The sequence below is a fragment of the Sebastes umbrosus genome, chromosome 11, assembly GCF_015220745.1.
Source record: "Sebastes umbrosus isolate fSebUmb1 chromosome 11, fSebUmb1.pri, whole genome shotgun sequence".
NCBI lineage: Eukaryota > Metazoa > Chordata > Actinopteri > Perciformes > Sebastidae > Sebastes > Sebastes umbrosus.
The window spans coordinates 28135260-28160366 of record NC_051279.1 but is presented as its reverse complement, the minus strand read 5'-3'; the positions used below and the strand labels follow the sequence as shown (position 1 = coordinate 28160366).

Sequence of the window (25107 nt, the reverse complement as noted above, 5' to 3'; positions counted from 1 at the left end):
GTAGAAGTTGGTTGGTGGTGGTGGTCACCAGACGTGCTCTAGATGATTGCTGTGTGATATACGAGCTGTGACATAACTTTAGCGTGACAGATATAGGGGGAAAAGAACAGAGGAAGAGGAAGAGAGAGAGTGACCGATATAATGAGCAGAATGAAAAATGAAAGTCAGAGGGAAAAATAAAGGTTGAAGGGAAAAGTGACAGAAATAAAGAGATTGAGAGTGTGGGGTGGACCTCGGTGCCCAGAAACACAACTGGCCGTTGGTTCTCTTTATTAAACCCAGCTTTTGCACCTAATTGAGTGTCAAGTTAGACACGCACACACACACACACACACATATGCACGCTCGTAAAGAGACTTGCATATGCACAGATGCATGCCCATCTCCATCTTTAACAAATCCTATATGTTCTCCTGAACTCACAGCATACGATCCCATTTAAGGCAAATGACTGCAAGAATGTTTGGATACAGCTAAGCGTATGCTCTCACTGCATAGCGACTAGAAGCATGTTGATAATAATAGTCCAGGACTTATGCTCTCGCTCCTAACAGTATCATTATTAAAACAAGTCTTTTGTTTTTACAAGTTCCCCCTACACATACAATGGGGGATGGGGCAGTTGGCAGGAAAATAGAGAAAAGGGTGGAAAAAAGACCATTCAAGGTTACGTCAGGGAGACTTATTTATAATTTTCTTCACACTGATATTTCCCATTGCTTGGAAACAAATGCAATCTCTCAAAAGACCTTGTCAACAACAGTTTTTACGCATTTTTGCACCGCATGAAAAAGGCTGCTCCTGTCATGGCCAGCAGTTCACATCCTTGTGATCTAACTGCCTTCAGGAGCATGGGTCTGACGCAAATCCCCCTGTGACGCTGCGGCATAATAAGTGTCCGTAATAGCTCCGTGTTATTGGAGGGGAAAAAGTGTCAATTTTCATATCACTCTGTCACCTCTGTAAACTAATCCCCGGTATGCTGGCGTTTAATGTTGTCTGGTCCCAGAACGTACCCGTCTATCACCCTCCTTGGCGTTTCTCTCTTGCCCGTAATGCAGCTGTTGGTAGCATAGTCCTGGCTGAGACTGAACACGGGAGGTTGCTCAGTTTTCCACTGTTTTCCCGTGCAGATTTTGGCTGACACGGCCTTCTTACTCACAACCTTAATGTCTCCAATCTATTAATCAAGACAAGCCAGAGGAACATGCAGCTTTGCCCTGTCATATACTGGGCCCATACACTTAGCTCATGGAGATTATTCTGATAGTCCTTTTTCATTGTTCCCCAATGAAAGTGAAAGAAGGAAGGACACAAGCCTTTTTTTTTTTTTTCGTGGTCTGTGGTTGTCACAAATGTCAGTAAAGAGATGGGAAGCTTAATGAAAACCCTGAGATGTCTGTTTCAGCATGGCCTGGCCCCTCACTCAAGTATCCATACTTCTTTGAAGAGGTAACTTATTGGTTTGGGAGAAATTTCTGCCTGTCTACTTGTCTGCTTCACGAATTGACATCGGGGCAGGAAGAAAGCACGAGGGGAAGGAAAGAAAGAGGGCTTTTTTTTCATCCGTACGCAACCTTATTTCTGACATTAAAAACACGTTGTGTCAGCATCAGAGAACCGATAAATAAATCTTGGATGGAACATGAGACGGTTCTTGTCAATGAAAACTTCAATGAGCTACAGACGGCCCTTGCTCCACTCCTGGCAGATTTGTGATGATGTTTTAAGTCAATCCAGACTCGGGGCCTTCCTCCTTTCTTTTGTCTTCCTGAAGCTCTCTGCTCTTTCTCCGTTGCTCACTTCAGTCCAGAGCTAATGAGAGAAGCCAGTGGAGTCGATGCAAAACAGAAGTTTGTTGTGTTGCCACAATTGGACCTCAGATTACATGGATATTTATATCTTTAATGGGATGAGAGGAACATAAAGTGTTTGAGGTCTGCTCCTCCATTAAACAAGATCTCACTAAACAACGGCTTTGCACTTAAACGCACATTAAAAAAAAAACATATATGCATATGTACACACACACACACACACACACACACACACACACACACACACACCACCTCGTAGCTGGTGACTTCAGACACTCATCAGGGGACAACAGGCTTGTCATTTCTCGCCTGGGTTCTTCATTCATCATTCCCCCTTTCCTCACACCATCCGCTGGCTTCTGGCGAAATATGATATTTAAAAGAAATCCAAAGTCTACTGATAGTGTGCCAAGGATTTTTCTCTCCCCTGTTTGTTTGAATAGTAGCCCGCTTTTCTGTCATGGGAAATAAGATGTGAATCCAGTCATGTTGGAGGACATGGATGATCCCAGTACAGGATCTGGAAGCCCGACTTTCACGTCCAACTTTATATTTTTGCTCTCTTATATGAATCATTGATGTTTTCTCAGAGGCATTGTTCCACTTACCACCAAATTCAATATACCGTTGGCACAGTATAGCACTTAAATTGGTAGTTGATCTCAAAGATCTATCATGCTTTTTATAAACCTGGCCGGTCGCTGGTAGTTGGCAGTTTAGTTAGCTGGCCAAGCTTTGATAGAGCAGAGTTACTGTAGATTCAAGCTTTCGTCATTTAGAGCTGGAGCACTCGACTCTCCCCCGTGGAGAGCACACTGAAATATGATATGAAAACCCCCTGCAGCCGTGGTTTATGAAACGTTACCGTGGTAAAGACTTGTAGACCCCTACAATGTGTCATCAATAGATAATGCATTAAACAGACATAGAGAGACAAGTCAAAGTGTGCAGAGTACAGTTATAGAGAGCCTAGGGGACGTCCAGCCCCTTCCGGTGGATCGCTGTGGGACCTTATTTCAGAAAAAAATATGAATGGCAGTCAACGGAGAGAGAGAAATATTTTTTAGATCCCGTTTGAATTGCACCATGAATCACACGTATGATGTTTGTCAATTTAAAAGATCATTTAGCAAGTCAAGAAAGTCTCAGTTTGTTGTAAAACTGTTGAAGTATCAGTATCATCGTCATTAGAAAGACGACACACCCAAAAGTCGCGTTAGTGACGTCTCTCTCTCTGAAGCTACGATGCCTGTGTATTTCCTACTGGGATGAACTCACACCAGCAACAGGTCTCGCTCGTTCTTTCTCTACCGGGCTGATAAAAAGACCAGGAGTCCCTGGATAAAACACATCAGGTCAGATAACGTTACATCTGTGCCTGGAACATAGCCAAGTTAGCTAGATAGCTAGTGTTGCTGACGTATATTGTGCAAGACGAGAGATGTAGTTCACTGAGCGGTTTCACACAAAACTAAATGATACTACGACAAACTGCGACTTTCTTGACTTGCAAAAAATATATTTAAATTGACAAACATCATATGTGTGATTCATGGAGAAATTCAAACAGGATCGTCTCTCTCCGTTGACTACCGTTCAAATTTTTCTGAAATAAGGTCCCATGGGGTCCAACGGAAGGGGCGGGACTTCGGCTCTCTATAGTAAGGTAGTGAAGGCTAGTGTATAGTTAAGTCTCTGCATTTAAGGATATATTAATCATTCTAATAAATGAATAAAATAAATGTTGTGGAAGAAACCTTAAAGTCATTAAAGGAAAGACTGATTCAACACAAGCATATATTTTTATCCCAAAGTAAATAATGGTGTGAAGAGTAAGAGAATAATATAATATAAGCAATACATCACATAGCAGTGCATCATAAATAAGTAAAAGAACAGTTAATGTGATAAGTAAGTAAGTAGCTTTATAACTGTCTAACTAACATGTTTAAAAAGTTCACACAAAGCAAAGAGCATCACTGAGACATAAAACAAAATGCAGCGTAAGTAGAAGGGGCTTTAAAGCACCCACAGCAGACTGCTCTGAATGTTACTAAGCCCCGAATCAATGACAGCCCCAAATAAATCTGTTTGTATTTATGTCATCTGGTAGTGTCTGCAGAGCTGGCTCCCTGCTGCGAGCCAACCGTCCCATCTAAGGGTAGCGACTAGTGCCGACTGAGCACATAGCTCCACGTCACAGGGCCATAAATTTCCACTGTAACTCCCATTGAAGTGCCTCTGCAGCACCGAAACCCCAGTCACGTCTTGGCTACCACCACACACAGACACAGTCGGCCTCCGCAAAGCTGAGACATAAATATTGATCTCAGTGGATTATTGATAAACAAGAGCTTGGTTTCTCTTTAATACTGTTCCATAAGGGAAGAGGAGAGGGGTGGGGTGGGGGGTGGGGGGGGGGGGAAGCCTGAGAAAAAGAGCAAGTGTTAGTTGTAGAGTCACAGAGAGAGAGAGAGAGCAGTAATCCAGAGTTACGTTTCAGTGACGGAGGGGCTGGTTTAGCGTCATTAGCTGCGGTCTGTAGTTTCGAGCATCTCTCTCGTGGTGGAACCACACTGGCATTCAATCCTGGCTGCTACTTCAAAGTCACAATGCCCCCGTTTCTTATGCTAACCAAATTTGTCAGGGCAGCATTAGGCTGGGGATATGGGAGATTGAGAGGCAGGCCCTCTCATCCAGAACTGTGTTTTAATGGCCTATCTCACCACCGACTAATCATCTCCTTACAAGTGGCGATGCGGGAATCCTCCATGTCACAGCACATGTTTCTCTATCACTCTTCGCACATCTGTCTCTCCCCTTTTCTCTTATTCTCTCATCTTTCTCACTGGTTCTATAACTCTTTCACTCCCCCACCCCCACCCCCGTCTCCCCCCGTCTCCCAAACCCCACTGCCTAGGCCCATTAGTGTTGGCCAAATTGCTTCCGCATGAAGACTCCTTAATTGTGGTAATTCGGTGGCAGAGAGAACCAAGGTTTGAATGTGCGGAGAACATGTGTCACTGCTTTAGTGGGCAGACGGAAAGGCAGGCAGCACCTGGAGGGGATGGTAATCATGGAAATTAGACCCCCAGCCTCCGCTACCGCCAGCACTTACACCCCATCACTGTCTTAATACCACCACCGTTACAGGCAGCGAGCACCACTTGCATATCCCACCACTCTAACCTCTACTCAGCGTGTGTGTGTGTGTGTGTGTGTAGACACTTGTCTGCTTGCCTCTTATTCTGTTTTTCTGTCCACCCAACTGCATGCTTTAGTTAAACATCTTGCCTCTGTACATGTACTGTAGGTAGTGGAGAAGAATTGACTGTTGATGGAAGTTTTTTGACGTACTAGAATAACCCAAACCCTGGCATTAGGGCTGTATGTGAGCTTGTGTTGTTATTTAGCAATGGTAGCTAGACATCACTACTCTGCCCAGTTCCTGTTTCATTTATTTGCAACAATTGCTTTTGCTTAGGGCTGCACAATCAATCGAATATTAATGGCGATCACGATTTTGGCTTCCCACAATTAAATGAACATGATCGCCTGCGATATTGACGTTTTAAATGCGCGCTCCACTCATAAAAAACTGCTGCTTATCAAATGAGGCGCTTCCTAAATTAACAGCCAGCCACCAGCTGGTGATCGAGATGTTTTGGCTTCACTTTTGGGGATGGATATTATTCATACAAGCAATGTGTTTATGATTAAATTCATAGCACAAAATTGTTTATCTAGCCTCTTAATGTTGCTAATTTTGCTCTCGAAGCGCACCAGATTGATGCATTTAGCTTTAAAATGTAGCTAACAAAAGGGTAGGGTGCATATTCCTGTATTCTTTTTCATATTGCAAAATATATATATGCATCTCTAACTGTGTGCAAATGAAGTTTTCCCGTAAATACCATAAGGCCACCAGATTTACTGTAACTGCTTTCATTTATTGACTGTAGGCTGCTTTACTGTTTTTGTCAGTTCCTGGTAGAAAGAAGCACTTCTTTTTCTATGAAAATGTCACAAACTCATGAAGCGACTGATTCTAAACATTTAAAGCATTCCTAAAGCTACCTTTATGTTTCTTTAAAAGTCTATCCGATCCCACGTATCATTTTCTGTTAGTATAAAAATGAGATTTTTGTTAAAAGTGATGAGCCTCCCCCGCAGACTTGCATTTGCCGACTGCCAAAGCTGCTCTCGTCTCGGCTTTAACTGCAGGACAAACCACTACTGGTTCACCTTGTCTGTTTTCCTGTCCCGCTCTCTCGGCATGTGTCTGTATTTTTGCTGTGTGTCAGTACCGGGCAAGGTGCCAGCAGACCTCCTGCTCCTACTTACTGCTTCTACTTCAGCCCTTCCTGACTTAGGAGAGACAGTTATTGTTTCTGCATCAGCACTTAATGGCTCAGCTGGCTGCTTTCGGTCTACCCAACTTGTCTACCTCCTTTTCTGTCAGCCCCCCGAGCTGCTACGGGCCCGTTGCCAGACTTGGAGCTTTTAGTACTTTAGGTTCTCTTTCCTTCTCTGTCTGTCTTTGTCTGACTACTTGTCCATTAGGGTTTGGCGATAGTGTACATCCTCTTGTCAGCTGATCGTCATCACATATAAAACTGATCCCTAATGCATTAATACGTGCCAGGGATCGGTTTTCTGAAAAGTAGGGGGAACTCTTCACTCATGAACTTTAATGTGACTGCGTGGAGTGGAGGTGTAATAACTTGAATCATAACACCGCTTTAATAGCTGGTTTAGCACATGCTGTACCTCCCTCTCTTTCCAAATCTGCTTTTTTTTATTTTGGTCTTGTAGTATGCATCAACCAAATCCCAGGCCTCACCTCTAGTAATAGAGAGAGACAGTTTCAGGATTTGCATCAGCTTTTAATGGCTCCTCTGGATGCTTTCTAAAGTTCAAGAACGTGCATTAAAAACTTTTTCACACAGAGAGGAGGACTTCTGCTTTCATCCTCTTCATCTCATAACCTTTCAGTGTTCCCATGCGAACGTCCTGGCTTATTCGCTAAAAAAACATTTCCATAGCATTAGAAATGAAAATTGCTTAGTATTTGTGAGGTATTATAACAAGTGTTTTGTGAATGTAGGTTAATACAAACACTGTGCTTCTTGTTTTACAGTTTTTCTCATTCGCTTTGGCTCATTTCTTGAATGACAACAGTAAGTTCAAATCTCTGAACAATAAGTTTGTTGTTCACAACAGATTAGAAATTCTCATTAATTTTGGAACATGTGCAAAGAGTAAGTACAATTTGCACAATAACCACTTGCACATGTCTTGCTGATCAAAAATGATGAGTTGATTCTCAGTGAAGTTGTCATCCTCTTCACAACTTGTAAACATTCCTTCATCGTTTGAGCCGTCACATGCAAAATGATCCATTCAATCATCAAAATCTGTCAGACATACATGTATAGTCCATAAATATCTATTGCGTGGTGTTACGTACTGTGAGGAGGTACAATTTGTTGTTTTTTTACTTTACATATTTTTGGCCTGGATGTCATTTTGTGGCAAACTTTCTGTTCATTGTATACGACTTTATATGAAAGATCAAAGGTGAATTTTCTGTTTACAGAACACAACACACAAATACATTTACTGTATGTATACAAATGTGCACATCCTTTTTTCTGTGTACTACAGTAGGCCTATTGACTTTCAGTTAACTTTTACCTCTATTGAAATGGGGATCCAAAAAGCTCTGTGCGATATACAACAGCATTCAATTAGACAAAACTGACATTCTGGTATAGTACAGTAAGTAGTCAGTGAAGAAACATTTCCAGGATTGACTGCCGCGGTGAAGAAACATCTAAACATTTTGACCAGTACGGCTCACACGATGACAAAACAACTTTTCATTTTGATGCCGTCGGCCAACTTACTGACTCAATAACTAGGTTTTTGAAGCATGCATGAAGTGCTTTGGGTGAGTTACTACCTTTTTGCGAACATGAAATAGAGTTGTGATGTCCCATCAAACAGTTGTGACAATTGCACTTTATAGTTTAGAGAAAGTTCAGACTGTTTTGAGGAATGAGCCAAAGCGATTGAGGAAAAACAGTAAAATGTAACTTCGCCTGGTCCAGCGTTATGGGCAGACAGCTTTCCCATACCATTCCTCAAAGCAGTGAGAGCAGGACATGTTGGAATGTGTAAAACATGGCAAGTCTGCAGATGTCCCACACACACACATCATACTGAGACATGTGCACGCCAACTATTGAGGTATGCAGAAAGCAGCCTTCACATCCCATATTGCCCCATCCGTGTGTGCTTTCTCTCTTTTTTTAATCTATTCCTTCTTTCTTTTTCTTTCTATTTCTTCACTGACTTTCCATCCCTCCTTCCCTTCGTATTTTCCGTTCAGGATGGCAAATCCAGCTGCCCACAGTTGCCCTCACAGTGTTTGATGGAGTGCCGTAGCCTCTGGCCCCTAGCTGTGTGTTTATGTACTTCTTGCACCTGCCCCTTGCTTGAAGAGTAACAGCACCACACGCATTCACTCACTCATACACTCAATCACACACATGTCTGGCTGCAACACACACACTAATGCGTCCTGCATACATAAACCAAACTGAATACCACCGTTAAGTCGACAAACTACCAACCCTGTGTTTTTCCTCTTCCTGTGTACCCCGCTTTTTTATAGTCTTAACAGCTGGACAAAACATTGTCCAGAGCCCCCCCACGCAACAAGCACCACCCCAGCAGGTGCACCGTGCCCTTTTGGACATCTACGTGGGCAACGTGGGATAGCGATACCCCTAGTTCCATTTATCAAAGAGTAAATAGAGTAGGGGGAATGGCCTCTGTAGTGCTCCAGATTGGCTTGCACTTTTAACATCTCCATCTTTTCCAGAAAGAATGAGGGACTCGAGGGAACAGTCAGTCTGCACGGAGAGCTACTCATCACTGGTGCAATCATTTTCCCTCCAGTACTGTTTTGAAAAAGGCCAAACGGTCACTGGATCTGGATATCCATTCTCGACAATGTTCTGTTCTTCTGGCTAGATGGGTCATGTGTTTTTAGGTTCACCGAGGCACACTCAATAATATAGCCAAATGTCTGGTGCAACACTTTTATGGCAAATGTATGTAAGCTATATTGTTTCCAGGAAGGGGGAGCCTAGCTTTATGTAGTGCCTATGGCATTCTCGATCTTTCCCAATGGTACTGGATCACATCAAATAATCCAAATGTCTGTGTGTGTACATATGTGTGTATCCGTATGTGCATATGTGCGTGAGCTACATGCCTCTCTGAGAATGGCCAATATGGTAACTCAACTCTGTTCCCTATTTTCTACTGAAAAACCATTTGGTAAAAAGATGAGATGATGACTAAACTCATCTAAAACATTGAGAGAATTGGATTTTAACAAAATTCAAAAACTGTTCTCTGAAACAACGTGCTACACCATGGGTTTTGTTTTTGAGTTGACTGAGGACATCAAAAGGAAAATGTTTCTCTCCTCTGTTCTTGTATGTTCTCAAAACATACACATCGCCCTGTCAGGCTGTCTTTCAGAACAATAGCCGGCTCGCTGTACATTATCCCTTACATGCAACATACAATATAGCTCTGTTATTAGAATCTGGCCCCAACAATGAGAAACCGATTGTTTGTTTGGCTTCTAGGACGAAATAATTCATATATACCAGCTCTACACTTCACATAGAACATGTGTCCCATAAACAGAGGAAGCTGATGGAGAAGTAGGTAACTAAAGCCACAGAGGGACGCACAGCACCGCTCTGTTTGACCTGCAGCAGATATATTAAGTGGCAGGCAGGGAGACAGAGGGAGGGTTATTAACATCCCCATCTTCCATCTGGGCTGATGGAGGGCCTCTCAGACAGCAGGTGAAGAGGTTGCTGGGTAATTTGTCTGAGAGAGAGAGAGGAGGGAAGTCAGTGGTTAGGGATTTTAGCAATTGCCAGTAATTCTCCTCTTGGTTAAATGTGCTGTGTGTATACGTATGTGTCTACTTGAATCCCGTCCGTATCCACACTGCCTGCTGTTTTACATTAAAACTACTGTTGAACTATTAGTCGATTTGGATTAACAACCGCACACAAACATACTATGTGCTAATTTTGGTGTAAAACAACCAACCCAAGTTATCTTTGTGTATGTAGAGTCTAGATTCTGGATTACCTAATGCCGGGTATAGCCGGCATTAGGATAGCCGATGACGCAGTCACGTGGGAAAGAACGATAGCCAATTGAGAACCAAGTTGACTAAAGAAGGAAGGACGACCACCGCCGTCATGGTGGCTGCGGCTAATGCATGATGCAAAATGCGAAGCATAAAATAGTAGTAAGATGGACCTCAGAAGTGAAGGACCAACTTGTTAATTTGTGGCAACAACGCAAGTGTTTATTTAACATGCCTCCATGACTTCATCAGTACAAAGTAGTGCAAAAACTAACATCGCTAATTCTTCCTGCCCGTCGTCCGCCATGTTTGTTTACACTAAAGTCACGTTTGATTGCAAGATATCTGTTTTTTTTAGTTAGGACTCTACTGACTCTGTTAGTGTGTGGATTGCTGTGTTGGCCAAATCGTTGCTCTCCACACACTATAGAAACAAAACTTTTAAATTGAACATAACATGTCGTTATGTGTGGGGTCTCTCACATTTTGAAAATCTGTTAAGATTTGAAAAACCTTTTAGTGTTGGCCAGCCTTAAGTGACCAAACAGACAGAGATCAGGGGGGAGAAGACATGTGGGGAGTAAGACGAGTTTATTTAACAGGTAGAAGAGTTAAATAATACGAAATGTAAGACAACAAGTCAGAGAGCAAGTGGATGTGGATGAAAGAAAGCTTTTAGATGTCCAGACCAGCTTTTTTCTGTTACAGTAGCTTCAGGAACCGTTGCCAAATAATGACCTGTTGTGCTTTCATAACCTCTCTGGTAGCACCAGTAGGCAATAAGTCCCTGCTATCCAGTCCGCCTGCTTCAATTGTTCTTGATCAATCTTTACAGTATTTGTGTTTATATTTAACTTAATGAGTTTCTCTATGCTGTTCTTTCGGCCTTTCTGACCCGTTGATCTTTCAGCATTTGACAGAAAAAAAAAAAGTCCCTCTGAGTCGTAAACTTATTCAGAAAGTGCCGCGGACACTTGTAGGAAATGGATTGCTATCACTGTAAAAAGGGGGATTATTCTGAGAAGTAAAGCCTTATTGGAACAGGTGATGTAAGAATTTAATGCGACTCCCTCACTGGAAGAATGTAGCATGTGATGGATGGATCCTCCTCTCCTCTCTCAACAGGCGGTTTGGCACAGGACTCCCTAAACTCTACAGTATCTTTTAGCCATGCAGCTATTTCTCCCTCCTCCTCTTGTTATGTGTTTGAAATAGCCTCTCACCATAGAAATAACATTGACATATCATAATGGCGAGTATGTAATCCCCCCCACTCCTTCCCTCAGTGCAAACAGTTTCATTTTGGAAAGATGGCAGACGGAAGGTTCTTCCACACCACGCTGCCATTAAGAGAAATAATCATAGAGCGAAGAGCACTTGAGGCTTCTGTGATGTAATGCTGGTGTTAGGTGAGTTGTAGTTGACACTAAGCTGGATACTGGCGTGACTGTATTGGATATTATTTTGGAAAGATATATCCTTTATATTGGCCTATTACTCATACTCCTAATAGTCCCTGTTATTTAACCGAAAAAGTCACTCAACTCAGTAGATTTACTGGGAACTTGTAAAACATTTAGAACAAGCACTTGACAATTTAAGGGTTTTTTATCTATTTTAATATCCTTCCTGGGCACTTTTTAAAAACAACATGGCTGTGATGTCAAGATTTTGCTGTATCCAAAATCCCATCAGCGTACTCTACATGTTTTCACAGGAAGCTTTCTAAATCCAGAGGGATCAAAATACAAATAAAATATGTCACTTGTAAATGTTCAGCTTGTGCTCAGAGATAAACACACACACATAGAAATAAAACATTAAATAATAAAGATTTAAAATGTACTGGGGACTAACATGGATTGTAGCGAAACTAAGATGTCAGGTGCTGATATCATACATTATAGCAAAATGTGTTGTTGAGATTGTAGCTTCAGGGGACTGTTCACATGTGTTTTAACAAACTTTTACAGCTTACTATAATATATAAATGTGTTTTTGTTTGACATATTTATCATGGTATGGAGACACAGCAACAGGTTAACCTCGGAAACAGAGGGCACCACCGGTATTCCTGCCAGAGCTCAGAGAAACGCAGCACACTCGGCCTGGTGTTGGTGATATCTGTGTTTAAAAGAGCACCTGGTTTCTCAGGACTTTGGGAGAGACAGAGAGGGAAAGAAAGGGGTCAAGACCAATTAAAGGCCAATCAAGTGTTTAACGAAGCCACGGCAGCGGTGTTTAAACCTGCCGGACTGCACTTCATTTTCACTTTTCTTTTTTTTTTTATTAGGTGTGAAGTCTCCGGGCCCGTCACCGACTCTCGAGGGCTCGGTCCAAAACCTGGAGCTGAAGTTCTGCAGCCGTGCGACGGTGAAATGCGCCTCGGGAACCGTGGGAGCTGTAAAAGTGTGCGCCAGGACCCCAGGTGTGTGCAGCTGTGCCCTGTTAAAACTTTACTGCCTGTGTAGGAGGGAGAGAGTGAGACCGACTAGACTCTTCTCTTGCTTTCTTTAACTTATACTTTTACACACTTCACTCCGTCTCTCTCTCTCTCTCTCTCTCCCTCTCTTTCTGCCGCTCAATCTTTATCTTGATTTCTTTCCAGCTATGTGATTCAGTTGCTGTTTTTCTCCTGGGGCGCTGTCATTGGGCTCCGGCCATGTCTTTGATGGCGAGGATGTTATTGGAGCTAGTGTCATAGCACAGAGTTCACAGGGTCAAACTGCACACATGATGTCAGGCAGACTATAAGATCTATTGCAGCTGTCAGTATAGAATACAAAGAAAAAAAAGCATGCGCAATTAATGTTCTTATATTTAAATTAACATCTACAGTGGATGCATAAAATAATGTACCCATAAGGAGTTGCTTTAATTTTTGAGGTAAATAAGTCATCACTGCAAACATGGTTACAAAGGTGAGTAGTACTGTCATCATATTCCTGTTGTGACGGCTATTCCTTTTGTCAATGCATTTTGTCTATTTGACGTTTTGTTATGATTTTTAAAGGTTTCTGCAACACTCTTAAGATTATTTTTAAGCATTTTCTCCCTCATATTTCACCTGCAGTTTGGACATGGATGATATGGTGTCTTTTGGTTGTCTCATGTTGCTTTGAAAGCCCAATCTGTTGATTGGCGGACTGCTTTAATTGCTGACAAATGCTGGAATTTATGTTAACATAGTTACTTTATTATCAAAAGCCTTTAGGCACAAAGTGTCTTCAACATATAGTGTCGTAGTTTGTCTCCTCCTTTTAGTCTAAGACACTGAAACACAGCTAATGGATGGCGACTTGTACACTTGTACAGTCAGAAAATAGGCTGTTGCAGCAGCATAGGTAAATTGCTGTAATTCAATTTCACCAATACATTTCTCTCCTTAACTCAAGTCACAAAGTGATTCAAATGAAAGGGTTTTTTTTTGTAATCCGTGAAGCACTCAAGACAAGACTCTTGCTTTTATATTTGATGTATCCTCTTCGACACATTTGTGAATATGAATAATGTTTGATGGGGAATTTGTAATGTATTGATTAGTCTTTAACTCGTCTCCTAGGTTCGGGAGAGGGGGTAAAGGAGAAGCTGGTTCCTCTGATTCAGGGCCCATCTGACACCAAAGAACTCCATACGAGCCGCTGGCTTAATGAGATTCGAAAGCCTGAATCTTTGCTGGCTCCAGACCTGCTGGCCTTTTCTGTTCAGGTCCCTCAGCAAGGAGAGGACTGCAGGAACTCAGGTAGGAGCTTCTGAAATGTTGTAACATGCTGCAAGTGCATGAATTACAATCTCTCCTCTCCTCTCCTCTCTTTCCACTGCATCCATCATTGTACATTGCTCTGTGGTACAATTTCTCTCTCGGCCTGCGTATTTTTGAAATCACAAATCACCATCCTGCGTTGATATATCAGTTCTTTAGCTCATTTTCCGGTCGTGGTTGTGGTGTTTGGACTTGTGACAGGCACTGGTAGTCCATATTCCATCTCAATTATTGGTGATCTAATGCAAGACTCTCGGTTTGTTTGGGTCGTCATATTTTCCTTCCTCCCATAATGTCACGCAATGCCCCCTTTTCAGTTATTTGTTTAGTAAAGCCGATAAGTGTTTTCCACTCCAGTATCCTTGAGGCCGGGCTGGCAACCCGGCGTCTCTTTACAGGCTGCATGAGTTCTCTAAACAGCAGTTAGTCTCTGTCAGCGCTGGGCCGAGCTGGCTAACAACATCTTAACCGCTCGAGGATTGCTGTTGAAGGCTGCACTGATGTCAGGTTGCAGTTTTTGATTGCATCCTTCGACCACAGATGTGTGGGGGTGTATGTACAGTATGTGTGTTTTTAGAGGGAGGGTGTGGTTATTCAGTAGCCCTTCCAAAAGACTAAAAAATGCAATTCAGATTCCAAAGTGCTGTAGTGCTTGATTTAGTTGACCTTTTTGTTGGATATTTAATGACTACAACTCGGTGCATCTCATGTATCTACTGGTCTCCAGTGTTCTTTCAAGCAAAAATTGCTCCTGTAATGCTTTCTCCTGTGAATGAGGCCATTAATATCGGTATGTCATCACTAACCTTTCCTCCCCACCTGCGACTGCAACTACTTCTCCTATCGAGCAGCTCTACTGGGCTACCAGGGAAGATTGATACCTTTGGAAGTACATGTACTTGACAGTCTCTCCTATGTCATGGCCTTCAATTGCTCCCAAGTTTCTAAAAGCCCACAAAAGGTGAGTCTCTCAAAGTACTCTCTGGGCTGTTACCCCACAACCCCCCTCCTCCCGCCCGACAAGAGAAGCCAGGGGTGACAATGTAAAACAATACACCTCCAGTATTTGTTTTCAGAGTTGTCTTCAGAGTCCCAACTCTACATCACTTTTAATACAGGCCTGCAGAGATTCATCGTGTGGCCTTGACTTACGTACAGTAAACCCCCCAAACCTGAATCACATCAGGCCCCAGGGCCTTAAACATGTCAGCGCTGAGATGGAGATAGAGTCGGCCTCAGGTGGTTTCGGACTGCGAGGAGAAGACACAGCTGTAGCTTGGAGTGAAGTGAAGTAAGACGATAAGTACGGTTTAGAGACAACGGATTTGGGAGGTCACCCCTAACCAGGAATTCCATTCCATTGCTGTTTGAATGTCACCCAGTCAATCACCGTCCCATTGCCAGTGAACGCAGCGCCAAGACACTGCTATAAATTGTAAATGTTAGGCAGGGAAAAGCTTGCATTTCATAGGCAACTCACGGTTTGATAAATGCGAGGACAGTCGTTGAATAAATTTCCCGCAAGTCGCAATGACATAAGCGTAGATTCTTAAAAGCAACGTTGTATTTCTGACAAGGGGTTGTTCCACCCTTTACAGCCTCGCAGACATAGATAGATACTTTTAGGAACTCGGGTAAATTCTATTTAGTGCACAGCCTCAGACTATTACTTTGATTTAGAGAGCATATTATTTCAGCAAAGCAATGGCTCATAAAGACAGTACATATTTTTGAATATTAAAACCTGATCTGAACACAAACCAGAAGACCAAAAAGGAAGCGAAAAGAGGGGGAGAGAGAAAGAAGATGAAGGTGAAAGGGAGGCGGGGGTCTGACTCCCAGAAGCACTGGATATATCTCCAGCAGATGTGGAGCAGCAGAGGCCTGCACTCCTTCTCATCACTGCCTCAATACTCTCCTCTTTTTTTTCCCCCCTCTTCTGTGTTTAATCTTTGCTTGCTTTCTTTTCCACTCTGTCTGCGTCTCTCTTTTGTCTTTTAACCTTTTTGGTTGCTTTTAAACTCAAGTCTAAGATACTCATGCTTTCTGTCTCTCCCTCTTTCTATTCTTCATGCATACATCTCTGTTCCTTTGTTTCTTAGAAGTCTGACGAGACATTCATTTCATATGGTCTGGTGGTTGGTACAAAGGAACAAACATTAATGAATGAAAGCAATATGAACATTAGCTTTTTTGTATTTTCACTTTAACTTTTTTAACTAGGGCTGTCAAAGCAAAGTCAACGCAAATTTGTTTTAATGACATTCATTTCTTTAAAGTATTAACGCAACTTGCGTTTTTGAGCGGTTATATCTGGCTCAGTTTTAAAGCTAGAGTGAGGTTTCATCATATGAAACTAAAAAAACCTAAAGATGGCCATACCATGTCATACTAACTTGTGGCGAAGGAGGTTAAATAACGCTCCAAACGTACGCTAAATGTTGGCGATGAAAAACTGTCATGGCATTTTTCAAAGGGGTCCCTTGACCTCTGACCTCAAGATATGTGAATGAAAATGGGTTCTACTATGGGTACCAACGAGTCTCCCCTTTACAGCCATGCTCACTTTATAATAATCACATGTCGTTTGGGGCAAGTCATAGTCAAGTCAGCACACTGACACACTGACAGCTGTTGTTGCCTGTTGGGCTGCAGTTTGCCATGTTATGATTTGAGCATATTCTTTATGCTAAATGCAGTACCTGTGAGGGTTTCTGGACAATATCTGTCATTGTTTTGTGTTGTTAATTGATTTCCAATAATAAATACATACATACATTTGCATAAAGCAGCATATTTGCCCACTCCCATGTTGATAAGAGTATTAAATACTTGACAAATCTCCCTTTAAGGTACATTTTGAACAGATAAAAAAATGTGTGATTTATTTGTGAGTAATCGCGATTAACTATGGACAATCACGCGATTAACTGCGTATAAATATTTTTATCGATTGCCAGCCCTACTTTTGACGCAAAGCACTGCAGAACAGCTGACAAACACACACGCAGTATTTCTGCCAGAAATCTTTCTTTTATCTGCAATATACCTGTCAATACAGTCAAAGTCGGAGACAGCAGCATGCCTGCCTTGACAGTAACAATATCACCAGACTGGAACATTTCTCTCTCTCTGTGCATGTGTGTCTGTTGTGTCAAACATGCTGTTGAAGGAAGAGCTTGCAAAGTTAGTGTGTGTGTGTGTGCGTGCACAGGCATTTTGGGGTGTCTACTTCTAGGTCTGTGTTTTGTACGGTGGTCAGGCTTACATCAAAGCTTTTCGGTCAGTCCACATGTCCCGTGTCCCCGCCGTCATCTAGCGGGTGACTGGGAGCCTGTTAGAGCAGCGTTAATGGAATGATGGATGCGACGCCTCATTCAGCCAGAGATGAAAGGTGGAGTAGCACCACTCGAAACGGGCTGCACCCTTTGCTCCCGCAGGACCGACTCCGGGGTTTTGTGATCATGACATTTCTGAATTGTCGGAGCACTTGGCCCTCGGCATCAAACACATTTTATTCGTCCCATGTGGCTCTGTTGATTCCATTTAGCAAATTCTTAAAGCGTGATCATTATACATGGAGCGTAGGACCGAGGTAGGGGAGTAAGAGAAAAGCTAACTCCTTACACCATCGACATGCCGAAAACATTAAGATATAATGAGCCGCAATCAACTTTTATATTCCATTTTTCATTTGATTAGTCGCTTCTGGTTTTTGTAGGGATGCAACGCGAGGCGCAGCAGTGCTGCGGGATCTGTCCGCCCAACTCCCAAAGCATAACATTTATTTAAGGAAGGAGGGGGGCTTGTTGGTAACAGACATCAAGCCACCAACGTGTAGTCACTGAAATGTTTGGATTTATATACTCACATGCCATGGTGCTTTCACACACATATGCCTTATTTTCATGTTTCGGTGTGTGTGATTGACTGCGGTTGATTATAAGTCGAGGGAAGCCTTGCCTTCAGTGTTTCCCCACTGGTCATGTATGTGTGATCTCTGTGTTGTCTCATTTCTTAGAGGATGTGACAGGCTCTGGAAATTGCCAGCACTTTCCTTATGGATCCTTTAATTCATCCCAGAAGCCATTTCCTCCCATGTCTTACATTTTCCCTTTTTTAGAGCTCAGAAAGGCCCAAATCTCTGAGGTCACTTCTGATACAACACATTTGGTCTAACAGACAGCTAAATTCTTTACTAACGGCCAATCACACAAGTCTCTAGGGCACTCTTGTCTCGACCTCTTTCTACGACACAGTTATATTTTTAGAACAAACCTCAGAGCACGATGGGGAATGTTAATTGTCACTGCACCAAAGTAGCGATAGTTTAAATAAATGAATGCGTTGTCCGGCATTTTAATGGCAGCTTTGACACATGTTTTAATCTTCTCTCTATCTCTCTCGCTCTTTCATGCACAGTTAATTCAACCGAGTTGCTTTCAAATATGGCCAGTCACATCTGTTTTCTGTCTAATTGTTTACCAGCGAAAAATGAAATTCCAACTTACTTAGAAAATGAAGAGATTGGGTTGAGTGGCTAGGGGTGGTGGTTGGAGGGAGTCCCCATACACTTGTAGAACTCCTGCAGATCCAGGCGAATGTGTTTTCATTTAACGGAGTTGAGGTTGGAACATTCTAATAAATTAAACACAATTAAAGGCGTGGGTTTTAACGCAGAAGAACTAAGCAGCTCTGCTTTGAAATATCCTCTTTTATAGATCCAAAGGCGTATCGTAATTTCATATCTTGCCGTTTAACCCCTACGCATTACAACGCGACGGTCCCAGATGATTTCTCCTAATTGAGCAGCCGTTTTAGATATACCCAAAAACTATACGATTTTTTGGCCGTGGCAGAGTAACCCCACAACCAATTGTTCTCCCCTTTTTCTTTTTCATTTTCTCCCCTTTTACAAGAACCAAACATGATTCATGCATGTGCTCTGTTATGACCCAGAGAATAATGAGAAATCAATGCCTTTATTAAAACTGTATCAGGCAGAATTTTTTTTGGCATCATTGGCCAAACATTCCTTAACAATCTTTCAGCATTGTAATTCAAGTGTTCTGAGTGATAACTAGACTTCTGCACCTCCTCATGGCTCTGTTTTCAGGCTTTAAAAAAATCGAACACGTGACGGGAGACTTTGGCCAATCACAGGTAATTTCAGAGAGAGAGCGTTCCTATTGGCTGTGCTCTGGCTGGTGGGTGGTGCTTGGTATTTCCTCAACTGATCTCAACATGGCTGCCGGGTCACAAACTTTCTCATTTTACAGCTAAACAGTACACTACAAGATGTTTCTGAAAACATTTGAGGAGAGAAATAGGCATTGCATTAACAGAATATTGATTCATATTTGATCAGCGCTGCCTAGTTTGACCGTTTGGTCGGAGTTAGCTAGTGATTGACTCGTGGCTCTCATAGACAGCAGCTGGATGTCAGACTCCAGATCAGCTCTGATTGGTTGTTTTTCTCTGGTCTGTGAAATCTTGCAGATGCCATTAGGAGCACCGGAGGACACAGAGGCACATGATTTTTTTCAGATTACCTGTCTCATGCACTACTGTCAGGATATAGTGACTGTTTTATAAAAAATAACTTTTTTAAATCATATTTGCTCCATTTCTACCCACTGCAGCTTTAAATAACATGAAAAAAACAAAGTGAGGGATGGAGCAGAAACCTAGAAGAAAGCGAGGCAGCTGTAGGAGGAGTCCAACTTGTGGAGCCCAGGGGGGTGAGAGAGAGAGAGAGGGAGGGAGTTGCTTTTAAGTCACAGCAGGCAGCAATCCTGGTTGGCAGGCTGGATCAGAAGGGGCACAGGTTAGTCTTCCACATGGGCCCAGCTGAGAGCCAGGGACATGTCATCCTTCACTAACACACACTGGGACTGATGCCTGTATTCCTCAACTGGTATTAGATCTATAAATTATTTGTGAATTTAATCAGAGTAGATGCGGTGCCTTAAGGATCACAAGGACCAGAAATCCTTGGCCATGTCATTCAGAATGACCTCCAGTGCTACGCCGAGTGTAAATTATCACTACTACTCAAAAGACAGCTTGATCATTTTGATCCCCGGACAGTGGCTGGCTGACTATCCTCCTTGGCTTGGTCCTGGGGCCTGTCACTGCTGATGGATGGGAAAGACTAAGGGGGCCTTGGACGGGGCCAGTGTGAGGGAGTCGAGGGCTAGAGGGCGTGTGAGGAGCTGGGGTTTATGCTCAACCTCAGGGTGTGCGGCAGCCTGCAGGTGTTCCCCCCCCCCCCACCTCACCCCACCCACCACCACCACCCTGACTTGCACCAGAAGGAGGAGGGACCAACGGGTCGGGTGGGCTTTATGATCACAGAGAAGACAAAAAGTGAGCGAGAGTGAGGGATAGCATGTGTTTTCCCCAGGCACGCCAGCAGCTGCGAGACAATGATTTATGCCTTTCTCAGAACTCTGGGATCTCAAAATGTTACATTTAATCAAGCACACTGAGAGCAGAGCAAATGTTAAAGATGTTCCCTATAAAGCCCTCCAGTTTTGATCTCTTTACCATACCATGGGAGCTGTGGGAATAGGGGAACAAAGTGATCTTTAATCTTAATTTAAACATATTGGAGGGAATTATGAAAGCTACATGGAATTAATCCTTGGAGAATTCCCCGGGTGCGGTAATACTAAACATATTTAGTCCCCTAATAGATATTAAAGCTGTTTTCTCCTCAATTACTGTTCATATTGGACAGATGGAAGGAAGAAAATGTTTCAGAGTTTGAGGTTTTATATGGAATTAAGTCCAGTCTTCAACGCTGAGCTACTTTGTTTACACTGTAGCGTGATTAATCTACGGTTTTTAAAGAAAACAAAATATGTTCCCATCGGTAGTTAGTGTCAATACTTCCACAAATGTTTTTTAGTTAGTAGAAACATTTGCTTCCCCATCTATCCATCAATCTATCTAGATATTTAATCGTCTTTACTTGTTGATATGGTGACACATCCACACAGTTCTCTGTGTGTGTGTAATTGTCCTGAGAGACCTGTCCACAGCAGTCAGAGACAGGTGGGATCTTACAGTGCTCTGGGCCCGTAGACCCAAAGACTAATGAGAGCAGGTGGGAATGAAGCGCCACCTGACTTTGATCTGACCATTTCACACAAACACACACTTGTGCACCACACTCACTGAGTGGTGCGTGCACATGTGCGCAGGCATGCATACACTTAGAAACACTTGCCGCACATGGTCTCTGTGCCTCCTCTCAGAAAACCGTGGCCTTTGAATGGGTTGCACTGACACCGTAGATGGGGTGTGAATTTTGGGATCTCCCCTGGTAGCCTCCTCCATTACAATCTTTCAAAGGCCTGCCGTACTTTCATACGTCCATCTATCATGCTCTTTTTCCCCTCCTTTGCATGTGTTCGCTCACTCCATTGAGTGTTAAATCAACAGTCTGGCTTTGTCTCAGGCAGCAGCTTGATGGCTTTAAGCTGCTGGGCTGAACTTTCTCTGGCTGATAGACCTACAGTGGACAAAATGGCACTAAAAATACATTTATTTTACATCCTGGTGAGAAAACACTAGAGGCAATTTCTTTAGCTGGTCTTGTGAAGTAATGTGATCAGCTTTGTAGCTGTTGGGAACTGACCAAGGCTTCATTTGAAATTATTGTGAACAATTGAGAGACAAATACTACTGAAATGGGTGACTATATAGCGCTCTTTCTCTCTCTCTCTCTCTGTATCTATATATATGTATTAGGCTGTCAAAATTTACGCGATAATAACGCGTTAACGCAAATTCGTTTTAACACCAGTCATTTCTTTAACGCATGAATGCAACTTGCGATTTTTAGATTGTAGCAGGCTCAGTTTTAAAGCTAGAGTGAAGATACTGGTATCATATAAAACTAAAAAACCTAAGGTATCCATTAGTACCAACCATGTTTCTAGACAATATTTGTCATTGTTTTGTGTTGTTAATTGTTTTACAGTAATAAATATATACATACATTTGCATAAAGCAGCATATTTACCCACTCCCATGATGATTAGAGTATTAAATACTTGACAAATCTCCCTTTGAGGTACATTTTGAATAGATAAAAAATGTGCGATTAATTGTGATTAACTATGGCCAATCATGCGATTAATCACAATTAAATATTTTAATCCATTGACAGCACTTGACTGGATAATGAAAATTGCGTTATACATCCGTGACATCTACATGTGTGAATAGTTTACAGGGTACTGCAGCGTACAGTTTAAAATGGCCACGCTCGATTTTAGATTTAATTTGGGTGCATGAAACTGGACCATAAAGAGGTTGTTCCATTTGTTTATTTGTTTAAGCACCTCGTAACTTCCTCAACAAATCTGTTTAATCTTCAAGGCAGCCGCTCTCATCATGTCTCGTCAGTCAGTGTGTGTGAAGCAGAGCAGGTAATGTGGAGATTAGACCCGAGGGAACCCACTCAGAGCTGGCCATTGAGGTCAATCACGGCCCATTACTGGAGCTGTTCATCTGTGAAGTGTCGGGCTACTTAGGCCACTCTCACAGTGCTTAAAGCCTGGCTGGAGTGTGAGGCTGAGGGGCAGGGGGCAGAGATTGGGTACAAGGGGGGATAAGGGCTGAGGCTGGAGATGGGGTTGGGTTCGGAGTGTGACTGGGGCTAAAGCTGCTGCTCAGGCTAGCCTCCACCCTTACATGATATCACAGCTTCCATGCGGCCATTTGGCATAGGCCATTTTACATCTCTCCTGACAATGATTCAGTTTATCTCAGTTAAAATGGACAGAGGTTTGGGGTTTGGGCTTAGACTGGAGAATAGATGAAAGCAAATGACCCCTTTAATGACCCCTTTAATGATCCCTATGGGGACGTCGGTCATAGCAACAGCAAGGTAACAGAATACACCAAACAGAAAATGGAATATAAATGACTAAGTGGGAAAGTCAGGGAGTGTCAAACATGCAGCCACGACTATACAAGCTATGCCAGAACAAATAATTTAAACATTAATCAATGAAAAATATCATAATTTATAGCATATTATCAGGTGATGGTAATAAAGCAGGGAGGTTTAGTGGTTCTCCTTCTAGGACCGGGCTGAAGCTGCAGAAACAAGGACTAACTGCAGCTTAGGGGAACACAGTGGTCAAACTACAGGCTTTTCTGGTGTTAGCTGTCAGTGTAAGGCGTCACGGTGGCGTGTAAGTGAGTCAGATAGAGATGAAGATTTAGCCTTTGAGTGTGAAGAGAGGCCATTCTGGGTCACTGCTGTTTCACTTCTAAAAGCTGTCGTCTTGGCAGTGTCAAAGGGAAGAAGCTTGTTTCACCGTGTGAAAGTGGAGACGATATTAGCTCATCAGTCTCATTAAGAAGATCTCTGTAAAGACCTAATGGCTGCCTTTAATATGGCCTCTTTTATCACATTTGGTGTGCACTAATGCAATGCATTTGAAGATGCCATACATGTGTCTAAGGTTTGCCATCCAGTTTTCCTTCAGGTTGTTAAAGGTTTGCCATCCACATTGAAATACCAGAACAACAGAGAAATCTCTCTATAAGGCAGCTGAGACGGACACTTGTGAAAGCAGTTGTATGCCAGCTCACGAGTCATGTCGAATTTTTAAAAGCTTAGCTCTCCTATATCCCAATTTTGGGATGATTCACCTATCCCCCGATTCGATACTATCACGATACTTGGGTGCCTATTCGATATGTATTGCGATTTTTAAGTATTGCGATTTTTAAGTATTGCGATTCGATATTGCGATTTATTGCAATTTTTGTTAACTTTTTAAATACTAGACCATGGGAAAAAGTTGAATCATACACTTCTAGGGACTTGTTAACACCTTATTTTGAAAACCGGACGTAGTCACACGTGTATACTTCCGCTAACCGTCTAACGCTAAGTCCGTCGCTTCTCTTTATACATCCATGGTCAGCTCCATCGGGACCGTTTGAATGCATTTAACATAAATGTCAGTATATGGGTGCTCTTCAGTTGTAGCGTCGGCCCATTTGACCACGTAGATGAGAATGACGGCTGGCTTGACCGCACGTTACGATAATAAATCGACCTATTGAATAAATCTGGCAAATCTTTTTATGTCTTTTTGCGACAGATTAGCTGCACTTTGATGTTTAGCAACAGGTGAGCAGCCTCTGATTTAATGTTGAGTTTTTGAGCTCCACTCAAAATGAGACAACACCAACACAATCATTTCATTCCTATAGCCTTCCCTGCATTTCTCGTTTTCCTCGTTGTGGGGATGGGGGGAGATGATTGCCCTTGGTTACTCAGCAGCTGGAAAATAGTAATCTAGCTTGTCAGCTACTGGGCGTAATGTAATTCCCAGGGCACCCTGATTCATTTCCCACTAAGGTGCAATTCATTTTTAATGTTTGTCAGTGAGACATTCAGTGAAGAGTTCCACCCCCACCCCCTCTACCCCAAGTTCTATATACTCCCATCATTTCAAATTCCCATGTGACTGCAGAGTTATTACAATGAGTAATTACAAGTTAAGCTCTTTAGAGAGAGAGAGGGAGAGAGAGTACTTTGCCAGCTGTATCCTTTAAGATTCTTCATTCATCATTAGTAAGTATAGAAGAAGAGAGGGAAGGGTAATTAGTGTAGTTTTCACTGGTTTTAAAGCAGAAACACATACATGGTGTGTATGCGCTGTGAATGGGAGAGGGCATGCTGACTGTTTGCTAGCGTGGACAGTGGTAATGCCGGGTTCACTGTGTAGCACACAAGCTGTTTACACTTTATCCCGTTCTGGGCTGAGTAGCAAGGGTGGAGGAGGTCAATTTAGTTAACCTTATCTAATTGAATGTTGTCACTGGATCAAAGGTCGCCACATTCCACACCGTCGGATCAAACATCGCACAGCACAATCAAAACAATTGGCTTCCCCCGGATCACCTAATCAGGGGCTTGGGCTTTTATTCTCACAAATTAGAGGGGATAATGTCCCGACTGACTACGGAGGGGCCAGAACACTGTCTTTAGTTAGCACATTGGATTTAGTTGTACTGGTACATACTCTGTGTTGTGACAGACTATCAGAATATGCACTTTTAGTCATTCTTTCTTATATGTTACTTAACAATTATTTAAAGCTGCAGTGGGTAGAAATGGAGCAAATATGATTAAAAAAAAGCATTTTTTTATAAAACGTCATTATATCCTGACAGTAGTACATGAGACAGGTAATCTGAAAAAAATCTTGTGCCTCTGTGTCCTCCGGTGCTCCTGATGGCTGCAAGATTTCACAGACCGGAGGAAAACAACCAATCAGAGCCGAGCTGGAGCCTGCCGTTTC

General features: G+C 42.6%; 1 protein-coding gene across 8 annotated transcripts in view; it reads left to right on the top strand.

Annotated features, from left to right (window-relative positions):
• LOC119497149 (vacuolar protein sorting-associated protein 13B-like) overlaps positions 1–25107 on the top strand; it is a 393997-nt gene that overhangs the window by 91349 nt on the left and 277541 nt on the right. For all 8 annotated transcript variants that reach the window (XM_037785043.1, XM_037785042.1, XM_037785044.1 and 5 more), the window contains 2 exons: positions 12299–12433; positions 13568–13747. In XM_037785043.1, the coding sequence (XP_037640971.1) occupies positions 12299–12433; positions 13568–13747 (315 nt within the window). The remainder of the gene's footprint in view (positions 1–12298; positions 12434–13567; positions 13748–25107) is intronic.